This window comes from Caretta caretta, chromosome 8, assembly GCF_965140235.1.
Source record: "Caretta caretta isolate rCarCar2 chromosome 8, rCarCar1.hap1, whole genome shotgun sequence".
Taxonomy (NCBI): Eukaryota; Metazoa; Chordata; order Testudines; family Cheloniidae; genus Caretta; species Caretta caretta.
Window position 1 is genome coordinate 73,116,613 of NC_134213.1, and position 12,033 is coordinate 73,128,645.

Genomic DNA, 12,033 nt, shown 5'->3' on the forward strand with positions numbered 1-12,033 from the left:
TGTGAAGGACAATAGTGAGGAGGAAGTGGTTTGTATGTACGAAGTGAAATATGAAGCTTGGATGTTAGGAGATAATGGCCCTAAAAGTTGGAATAAAGTGAAGGTTTATAATATACATCTTCAAATCATCAGAAATATCACATTGTAACATTCTCTTTGGGATTCTTGTTTAGTGTTCATACATGAACATTTTAATTAAATAAAAAGGAAATTCCCAAATCAGAAATATGTTAAACTAGAGTTAAGGTTGAGAGTACACATCAGTAACTTAATGGTTGAAAACATTACTGGGATGGTCAGATCACCCCCCAAATGAGCATTAAAAACCCAGGATATTTACAGTTAATGTTACCCTTAAAAGAAACCCCAAAAAGTTGAAGTATGAAAATCAGTTAGGGAACTCTGCCCTGCAGTGATACTGATAACAAAATATATAATGTCTTTAAACATCAGTTTATCTAACCTGAGACCACAAACACTATTATGCATTCGTTATAACCGTATAGTTATTGCACAGCATCATTACAGGGTGGAGTTAAGGTTATTTGGATGCCTTTACAGTATGTTTCTATGTCTGAATTTCTTTAAATTTTAACCTTAACTGAATATCCAGTGTTTGTAATACTGGTATGGAGGATAATTATAACATCACTATAATACTTTACACTTACATTACTATATCTAATGAACCTTAGCTCCAGTTTGTATCTTGGAATATAGAATACACTGATATTGATCGGATATAACTGCTTACATATCAAAACACAGCTAGTGGTCTTCCCTGTATAGAGGATTTTTCCTATGTATTTTTTTTTCATATCATGTAAAAAATACATGCCACTCCAAAGGAACAACTATTGCTTTTGACAATTCACCTGAAAGCACTCCATTCTGTCCATTAATGAATTTTCCTTCTTTCAAAAGATAAAAGGCTCATTAAAAAGACATCCAATTTAAAATCTCAAGGATTTCTGATCACCTCATTCCTTCGCGGCAGAGAATGCAGTATATGAATGAATAATCATCTGCCAGGGCCAGGATTATCTTTTTGGATGTCAGGTTTCTAACTGATTATACAGCACAGAGACTTCATCGGTTAGAAGGTTCAGAGAAATTACACATCCAAGGAAAAAAAGCGATCCTTGTTCTGTAGATATTTACAACTGGCTATTCTGAATTATCAAGTAAAAATATTTTGATAAAAACCATGATCAATTTGTAGTATGATACACTGGTAATTAATCAACAGAATAGTATACATGATATGGAGCAAATCTTAATATATTTCAACACAGTGACCCTGCATTCCTGAATTTGCACTTAATCTTTCTAGATTTATGGATAATACATTTTGGGGGTGGAGGGGTTGTTTTTGTTTTTTGCCATTAGAGATGCAATCTTACCAGCTCTTTTTGCTAAAGTATACTTGGGCACAGCACATCAATGCTTTTTAAGTGTACATATATGTTGCATAATGAGCAATATTTGTAAACTAACATTTTTATCAGAGAGCTTAAAATCATTAAACAAATTAAAACCTTATAAAATAGAAAAGAAACTGTTTATATTAGGCTAAAAAACATGAAAGTAGTGCTAGGCTTGTGGTTAATTTACTTGACTAGGACTCTCAAGTTCTGGGTTCAGGTCCCAGATTTTCCACAGACTTCCTCAGTGACCTTCTACAAACTCAATAACTCTGTGTTTCACTTTCCCATGGGTTTGGTCTGCCTTGTATACTTATAGATTACCTGTCTGGAGCAAGGATTATGTCTTACTATGTGTTTGTACTATACCTAACACAGTCCTCTAGGCCAGAGATGTGCAAACTACGGCCCGCGGGACCCTCCTGCCCGAGCCTTAAGCTCCTGGCCCGGGAGGCTAGCCCCCCAGCCCCTCCCCTGTTGTTCCCCCTCCCCCACAGCCTCAGCTCACTGCGCTACTGGTGCAATGCTCTGGGCAGCACAGCTGCAGAGCCGCGGCCTGACCCGGTGCTCTGTGCTGCGCAGTGGTGTTGCTGGCTCCAGCCGGGCGGGGCAGCTGTAGCACCGCCAGCCACTGGTGTTCCAGGCAGCGCGGAAAGGCGGCAGGGAGCGGGGGGTTTGGATAAAGGACAGGGGACTTCGGGGTTGTGGTCAGGGGTGTGGATAGGGGGCGGGGTGCAGTCAGGGTAGAGGTCTTGGGGGGGACATCAGGGGACAGGAACAAGAGGGGTTAGATGGGGCAGGAGTCCTAGGGGGGCCATCAGGGGGCGACGGGGGACGTGGAGGTTGGATAGGGGGCGGGGGCCGGTCCACACCTAACTGGCCCTCCATATAATTTCAGAAACTCGATGTGGCCCTCAGGCCAAAAAGTTTGCCCACCCCTACTCTAGGCACTAGTGTAATACAAATAATACAAAACATATTCCCAAATAAAAAACAGCTTGTCAGTGTCCTAATAAAACCACATGTAGAGTGATACAATGGTTTTCCACTTATATAGTTTTAGATTCTCTACTCCTGGACTTTAATGCTAGTCAGACTGCTAAAACTATATTTAACTTTTGAAGAAGTGTCTATTAGGGCTCAACCCTTACATTCAACGTGTGGTTATGAATTAAAACTTCTCTTGTAAAATCAATAAATGATCTTGTGATAAATTCTCAAATATGTAATAAAATGAGCCATTGTGTCAGAATTGAGCCCTTATTTTTCCTATCAGAGTTTGATGATCTCACCCTACCTTCTACTTGTACATATGAAAGTAGCACAGTTTACTATCTGTTCTAAAAAACGAAACAAAAAAAAGGCCCAAGAGTACATTAACATGAGTGTTGCAGGTCAGAGCTGAGGTACATATGTACAGCAGTGTGGAAAAGCTTTGACTGCACCTATAATTATATCTGGCTCAATCCAGTGCAGTTATTCCTTCACTTTTATAAACACTTACTCTGCGAACAGAGCCTGTCATGTTCCCCTTGACAAAAGCCACACAGACTACTAACCGAGTTGACTTTTCCTGAGATATTCAAGATAGGCAGTAGCAGGAAGAACCATCCAAGATTCCACTACAATCAAAAAAATGTTTTTAAAAAAGAATTGAGGAGGAGGAGTGAGATAGGACTAAAAAATAGGCAAGATGATTGGTACAGTATTAAAGTTATTCCTGTTCATCATGTTTTCTCACCCCCTCCCATCTTACCACCACCTCCAATGATCTTTTAATTTCTTATTTTTTCTCTCCCTTTTCTATTTCAACCTCAAGTACCTTTACAAAAATGCTATTCATCAATCTGCACACATAGCCATTTAATCAATATCATGATCATTAGTCTATCCTAACACCCACTTCATTTTTAAGTCACTTGAATGTGTATACTTATACTGTAAGCTCCTCAGATGGGGACTTTGTTATATATTCTATATTCTATAAAGCACCTTGCTTATCTGTAATAGGGCTATCGATTAATTACAGTTAACTCACGCAATTAACTCAAAAAAATTAATCACGATTAAAAAATGTGCCAGATGTGCTAAACAGTTGTATGCCCCTTCATGCTTTTGCCACCATTCCAGGGGACATGCTTTCATGCTGATGATGCTTGTTAAAAAAAACAAACGTTAGTTACTTAGTGACTGAACTCCTTAGAGGAGAATGTAGGTCTCCTGCTCCATTTTACCCGCATTCTGCCATATATTTCGTGTTATGGCCATCTCGGATGATGACCCAGCACATGCTGTTCATTTTAAGAACACTTTCACTGCAGATTTGACAAAATGCAAAGAAGGTACCAATGTGAGATTTCTAAAGATAGCTACAGCACTCGACCCAAGCTTAAGAATCTGAAGTGCCTTCCAAAATCTGAGAGGGACAAGGTGTGAAGCATGCTTTCAAAAGTCTTAAAAGAGCAACACCAATGCAGCAACTATAGAATCCCAAACCACCAAAAAAGAAAATCAACCTTCTGCAGGTGGCATCTGACTCAGATGATGAAAATGAAAATGATCCAAAGCAATGTGGACTGACGCATAATCAAGCAGAACTCGCCATCAGCAAGGACACGTCCTCTGGAATGGTGGTTGAAGCATAAAGGGACATATGAATCTTTAGAGCATCTGGCATATAAATATCTTGCAACTCCGACTACAACACTGCCATGCGAATGCCTGTTCTCACTTTCAGGTGACATTGTAAATAAGAAGCAGGCAGCATTATCTCCTGTAAATGTAAACAAATGTAAACAAACTGAACAAGGAGGAGGACTGAGTGGGCTTGTAGGCTCTAAAGTTTTACATGGTTTTGTTTGAATGCAGGTTTTTTTTTGTTTTTGTTTTTTTTCCCCCCACACAATTCTGTGTTTGTAAGTTCAACTTTTATGATAAAGAGATTGCACTACAGTACTTGTATTAGGTGAACTGAAAAATACTATATCTTTTGTTTTTTACGGTGCAAATATTTGTAATAAAAAATAAATATAAAGTGAGCACAGAACACTTTGTATTGTATGTTGTAAAAGAAATCAATATATTTGAATATGTAGAAAACATCCCAAAATATTTAAATAAATGGTATTCTATTATTGTTTAATAGTGTGATTAATTGTGCAATTAATCGAGATTTTTTAAATTGCTTGACAGCCTTAATAATAAATAATACTGACTAGCTTTTATATAGCACTTTTCACTTGTACATCTCAAAGGGCTTTACAAAGTAAATCTGTACATTACACTCATTTTATAGACTGGGAAACTCAGGCACAAGAAAGAGACATGTCTTTCCCCAAGGTCATTCAGCAGGCCAGCAACAAAGCCAGGAACTGAACTCAAGGGTCCTGAGTCCCAATCCAGTGACCTATCCAAAAAAATTAACATGGGGGGGGGGGGGAGGGGGAATTATATAAATCTCCATACTCATGAAATAGATGATGGTAAGGGGAATTTATCATGTACCTAGGTTCTGTTAATTTTCTATTAATTATTAAAATAATTTGGAAAAATCATTTATGGTTTTTAAGATCAAATTTTTAAAAATCAATTTTTCTGTTTGCCAGAAGCTGGGAATGGTGACAGGCGATGGATCACTTGATGGTTACCTGTTCTCTTCAGTTCCTCTCGAGCACCTGGCATTGGCCACTGTCAGAAGCCAGGATACTGGGCTAGACTGATCTTTGGTCTGACCCAGTATGGCCATTCTTATGTTAAATAATTTTGTCATTAAATAGTAATTTAAATCTTATTAGAATAGGATAGATCTTTTAGAAGTGCCTCAGTCCAGTCTATGGGGGTTTGAACTGTAGAGCACCCTAAATACCCTGTATAGACCATGCTGGCATGAACTAAAAGGTACCTAATCCGTATTAATATAGTCCTTTTTGAAACAAACAGACTACATCAGTGCCTCATTTAGTGCACAGAATGAACAGTGCTCACAGAGTAGTTTCAATATTTTGTTTTCTCCTCATTGTTCATTGTGTGCCCACATTCCTTCTTTACTGCACACTAATTAAACCCTGCTCTAAAGACAGAATTATCAATTTCCTCATAGGCTTTTCTAAGGCAATCATTACTACAGTATCTGAGTACTTCACATTTATTTTCATTACAGCCTGTGAAATGAGGGATTATTATCCCCATATTACCTATGGGGAACTGAAGCAGAGAGAAATTAGAAGTGTTCACTAATTTTGGGTGCCCAATTTGAGACTCCCAGAACCTGATTTTTTCAGAGAACTTAGCATTCTATATCACTGTATATTTTCAAAGTACAGGTCCCAATGACTTTAATTGCAGGTGTCAGTGCTCAGAAGCTATACAACTCAGACCCTGGGGTCTCAAGTCAGGCACCCAGAAAATGAGGAACACACAATTACTGACCACCGTGGAAAGAAAGGTTTAAGCAATTTGCCCAGCATCACTTAGGAACTCTGTGGCAGGGGAAGGGATATAAACCAATTCTCAAGGGACCATTCAACTGCTTTAACCATAACACCCATTCTCTTTGTTCCTACAATTCCCTATCTCATTCATTACATACCTTTCAACTTCTGAAATAAATATGGCAGAGATTCTACAGACAATCTCTTATTACACAACCCTGATTCCTCCCCAGATCAGGTCCACTGAATAAGACAGAAGCCCTCTGGAATAAATGGTATGTGATCATTTAAAGATTGTATCATATGCATGTACACAAGAGGGCCAAATTAAGGTTACACAGGCAACCTTAATTCTGCATTTCCTAACCTCTGACTTGACTTATGCTCAAATAAATTTGTTAGTCTCTAAGGTGCCACAAGTACCCCTTTTCTTTTTGACTTGACTTTGCAACCCTACTAATGTTCTTTTAGCAGAGTTTTGCATATATGTGTAATCTGCTAGTTTTTAAAAAGCAAACTGAAGATACAGAAATTCAATCACAGAGTTGGACAGACCTTTGCTTCTTGAGCTTCCCTAATCTGGCCTTGTTCTAGTCCTGTCTCTTCCCTACCCCGGCTCCCCATCCCAGTCCCATTCTCCTCAGGTAACCAGTTTGTCTCCACTCATCAAGCTTCTCATTCTAGCTCAGTGGTTCTCAACCTATCATTATGCAGCCCACAATGTATTATATGGCTGCATCCAATACTACCTATATGGCCCTTAGGATGTCACATGGCTGCAGCTGTGTGCTGACTGGGCCAGAGGTGGTGCACGGGCCACAGGCTGAGAACCACTGTCCTGGCCCCAGTCTCATTGCCCAACAAATCCTTGTCATCCTTCCAGTCTGTCTTGGTCCCAGTGTCCCCACACAGCCACTCCCAGTTCTCCCACTTCAACCCTCAGCTCTTTGTTCTCAGTCTCTTTCCCAGCTCCCTGCTTCTCTTCATCCAGTCTTTCTCCTCTCGCTCCCCCACTCACATTCTCCACCCCCACTGGTGTGATGGCAAAAGGCACAGCCCTGACACAAAGATCACTCCCTGTCAAATTTCAAGTCCCTGCTCTAAAGTGAGGCTGGGGTGGGGTGGCGTGGGGAGCACTAAACTTTCTCAAAAGAAAAGAGCACCAGAATTTTTTAACAAGGCGAAAACAAATGTATTTTCCACTAGCCTTGTTCTCAAAAATGGCTGAGCCATTTTGGCTAAACATTTAAAAACAAACAAACATTCAGTATGAGACAGATATCTGGCATGGAAATTATCAGCCCAAATTATTGAAGTTTGGCCAACTGATAACAGGGTCAGAGCAACTGAAATCAGAAGTGTTGGGCAACCTCAGTAATAGGCGGTGCTGTCAGCTCTGCCTATAACCAAATACTTCAAAACAGAATGAAGCACTTTACGTGAATGGCTGATCTTTCCTTCTAGCTTCCCAACTCCAAAGGAAACAAACAATAAGTGGGTAAGATAATAAACACAGGACAGTTCACTAGGTATTGTAAAAAAATCTCTAACTCCAATCTGAACTCTGCTGACAAAATGAACCCTAAAACTTCAAAGTATAAAGGATATCCAGAACAGGAACTGGGTAATGCTTACTAGTTTATGCAATCATGAAATTTACAGCGTTGATACCAAATTAAAATGATAAAACAAAAACAAGATATAGTGTATTAAAAATTTCTCTCTCAAAACATAAGTACAGTAAGTACTGAATGTATCGCTTCTACCAACAAGCAGAGAAGACCGTTAGAAGCTAGGACATGTTTATCTATGCACTGCTCAGGGAATCTCAGTTGCTTCTTCTGATGGGTTCTAATATCTTATCGGCTCTTGAGATTGCATACCAGAGCACTAGAGATAAGAGTGCTGATCTATATAAAGGAAAAAAAATGCAATAATTATTAAAAAATAAAATACTAAGATGGAATTTCTTTATATACATGGTCTCCTTTCTGTTATCTGTTCTTTTATTTCTTTGGTATTTTTATAGAAGTTACAGGATGACACTTCTTCCTCAAAGCAACATGTCATCTTTCTTCGTTGAAGAAAATGGACACTGCAAACATGAAAGCAAGCAAAAATTTCATGACCTGCTTACAGTGCCAATAGGGACACAGATTCTGTTCCTGCTGAAATCAATAGAAAAGCTTCCTTGACTTTAACAAGGCCAATATCAAGTCCCAAAGATTTTGCCAAGAGGTGGGCAGGATGAAAGGAAGATACTTTAGGTCATCAACGGTGGAGCAAGTTGACTGACACCAGAACAAAAGGAAGGATTGTTTGGGGAAAGTTAAAAAATATAAGTAACTAGATACCAACTTTTGATAATGTGTACATTCTGTCTTGTTCTTGTTTCTCTCTCATCTATTTATATAGTAAGCTTACAGGGGCAGAAACTGTCTGTCTTACTACAATTGCACAGCGCAACTGAAAACAACCCTAACATATCTTTGGGCTCTACCATAATAACAACATTAAATAATTACAATGATTAATAATAAAAAGACTGCATTTGATTAATTGGGAATGGGGAGGGAAGAGTTTTGAAAATTAAAATCATACCTAGAAGTGAAGTCTCCTTTGCAAATGCTGCAGCAATAGCTGGGTCCAATGCTGGTTGCCCATCACCAGACGGAAGATCAGGTCTAGTATAGTCCCTACTTTTATCATTGTTGTACTTCACATTTAAATTCACCAGTTTGGAAAAATCAATCCGTAGGGTACAGCAAGCATTATAAATATTTTGACCATCTAATGCCTGAAAAAGGAAAATTGTATTTAATAACATAAAATATAGCTTGGTCACAACTGTTGAAGTCTGATAAAAGTGAGCACACATTTGTCCATTTAAACTAAAATTATTTAGTTTAAAAACCCAATAAAGATCAAATTCATTAGGTCATTCCTGGAAGCTTTTTAGTTTCCCTTACCTCGAAAAATTTTGCATACCAAAATACCTGGAGATTTACAGTAGTATTTTAATGCAGTAAAACTTGGGAACTAGTTTGTCAGATCTACTGAATCAACCTTGTTCCCCGCTGCTTGGTATTTAACTCAGATTTAATGCAGATATACTGTAAAGTTTTCAAAAGTTAAAACCTACTAAAAACAGTAAAGCATTCTTTTTAAAGGGGCATTAGAGAGAGAGATGACTAAATAGAAGGCATTAAAATAATATGTAAAAAGTGGTTATGTGGAGGATCACAGTATTTGCAGTGTTCTAGTAGAATGTTTTTTGTTCTACTGTTGAACAAGAGCAGCAGCAACACTTAAAAGGTAAATGAAAGATCTGCTACACCTATTTTAAGTTAATTTTTTAAAACAAACAATTCCTTACTGTTACTGTGGTTCGATATGTGATGCAGCAGTATTCCACTTAGGTATGTGTGTGCCCACCTCATCAGAGCTGGAGAATTTTGCCTAGCAGTACTCGCAAACGGATGGTGTTCGCGCCTTGTGGCCATAATCCTTCCCCGGCTATATGAGGTGGTGCCACTTCGACCCCCCTCAGTTCCTTTGCACAGAACACCCAAAGACTAGACTCCAATGCAGAGAGGACGTAGGATGGGTCATGGAATACATGTCTGCATCGTATCTTTAACCATTTCTTCTTCCTCGAGTACACGCAGCCATGTATTCCGTTTAGGTGACTCACAAACAGTACTCAAAAGCGATTGTTAGATGTGAAAGCGTATTCAGGCCAATTTACTTTTTATTAGGATAGATCAAAGTAATTGTTGAACGTATAGTATATATTCAGAGGTTTAAACCTCACAGAAACTAGTGGAATGTTTCTTGTATAGTTTTCACTTATCTATTCCTGTCATAATGTAATAGCACACATTTACATGGTAAATATCCTTGCAAATAAATTACCCATCAAAGAAATCTTGTGAAATGCTAATGAAGGACTTAAGGGCTTTACCAGAAAGTTAATTTCAAGCAAGTGGCCATTATGTATATCAGAAAACTTCAATCTGTGAGGTGCGGAGTAATTTTAGGGGAAGGGGCACAGCTAGGGCCCAGATTAACCCCAACAGGGGGTGGGGAGGGAGCTCCGCCCAGCTCCACTCCTGGCCCCGCGCCCGGGGTCCTGGCAGCCGGCCCTGCCGCAGGCCTTGGCTGCCAGCCCTGCCGCAGGCCTTGGCTGCTAGCATCCACCTCGGCCCCCTTACCCCTGTCCGCGCTCCCAGTTCCCTGTGCTGCTGAGATGGTCGGTAAGATGATTCTGGATCCTAGGTAAGTGGTCGGTTACCGGCATGATACTCTCCTCAATCAGAACTACCACAATCTGATTGCCTTCTGGCAGAGCATCCTGGAGTGTGCTCCCCCTTGCTTGTTCACATATACTTTGTGGTGGTATTGTCTGTAAGTATGTGAACCACTGAGCCCAAAATGGTCCAGAAAAGCATAACATTGTAGATGGCCTGAAGTGCCATCAGACTGATATGCAGCTCTGACGTTGACTTTTCAGCAGCCCCAGATGTGCTCCACAGCCCCTCAGGGAGGCCTCGGTGACAAAAGTCCTCGCTGGTGAGGGCTGGACAAAGAACAGCCTGACAAACATCCTCTGGAAGCATCCATCACTGTGAGATGTCCAGGACCAATGGAGGAAGATGGACCAATCTGTCTGAGTGAAGAGTTGGACAGTAAACTGTCCTGAGACACATTTGAAGGGGGTCAAAGATGCAACCTTGCAAACTGGACCAGCTGTGTGCAAACAGACCCAGAGTCCAAGAGCCTCAGGCACATCCGAATTCTTGTGAAAGGCTGAGACTCCAGACTGAGGCAAAAGTGGCAAATTGCCTGAAAATTGTCAGTTGGCAAAAATGCTCTCAAACTCTTAGAGAGTCTATAAGGGCAACAATAAACTCAATTTTCTGAATGGGAACCAAAGTTGACTTTCCAGTGTTTAGGATGAGACCCAGATGTTCGAGCAAGTGCATGTAGTGCTGACATGGAAAAGGACTTCCGCTCTAGACACTGCCACTCAGTAAACAGACATCCAGGTAAGGGAAGTTGTAGATTCCTTCCTTCCTGAGGTATGCCATCGCCATGACCATGCATATGGTAAAAAACCCAACAGGCTAAAGGGAAGCACCACATATTGGAAATGGTGCTCTGCTATGACAAAACAAAGAAATGTTCTGTGGCTTGGCAAAATTGCCACATGAAAACCTGCCAGAAGGTCCAGAGCAGTCAACCAGTCGTTCCAAGACAATGGGGGAGGATATGTCATGTTGAGGCCATGAAGGTCAAGCATCTTCCCTCTCCCTTAAATTTGGGCACCAGAAAGTACCAGAAATAGAAGCTCTGACCCTGGTGTTCCAGCAGAACCCCCTCCACTGCTCCCAAAGCCAGCAGAGAGCAATCCTGCTTGAGGAGCAGCATCTCATGAGAGGTGTCCCTGAATAGGGATGGAGGAGGGGAGGGGAATAAGAACGTAAGAATGGCCATACTGGGTCAGACCAAAGGTCCATCCAGCCCAGTATCCTGTCTACCAACAGTGGCCAATGCCAGGTGCCCCAGAGGGAGTGAACCTAACAGGTAATGATCAAGTGATCTCTCTCCTGCCATCCATCTCCACTCTCTGACAAACAGAGGCTAGGGACACCATTCCCTGCCCATCCTGGCTAATAGCCATTAATGGACTTAACCTCCATGAATTTATTCAGTTCTCTTTTAAACCCTGTTATAGTCCTAGCCTTCACAATCTCCTCAGGCAAGGAGTTCCACAGGTTGACTGTGCACTGAGTGAAGAAAAACTTCCTTTTATTTGTTTTAAACCTGCTACCCATTAATTTCATTTGGTGATCCTAGTTCTTATATTATGGGAACAAGTAAATAACTTTTCCTTATTCACTTTCTCCACACCACTCATGATTTTATATACCTCTATCATATCCCCCCTTAGTCTCCACTTTTCCAGGCTGAAACGTCCTAGTCTCTTTAATCTCTCCTCTTATGGGACCTGTTCCAAACCGCTAATCATTTTAGTTGCCCTTTTCTAATACCAGTATATCTTTTTTGAGATGAGGGGACCACATCTGAAAGCAGTATTCAAGATGTGGGCGTACCATGGATTTATATAAGTGAAATAAGATATTCTCAGTCTTATTCTCTATCCCTTTTTTAATGAT

At 40.3% G+C, this 12,033-nt stretch overlaps 1 protein-coding gene across 6 annotated transcripts in view; it reads right to left on the reverse strand.

Moving 5' to 3' along the window:
- The window catches only part of PTBP2 (polypyrimidine tract binding protein 2), a 95,222-nt gene that overhangs the window by 12,495 nt on the left and 70,694 nt on the right, over positions 1 to 12,033 (reverse strand). For all 6 annotated transcript variants that reach the window (XM_048860497.2, XM_048860498.2, XM_048860496.2 and 3 more), the window contains one exon: positions 8,456 to 8,651. In XM_048860497.2, the coding sequence (XP_048716454.1) occupies positions 8,456 to 8,651 (196 nt within the window). The remainder of the gene's footprint in view (positions 1 to 8,455; positions 8,652 to 12,033) is intronic.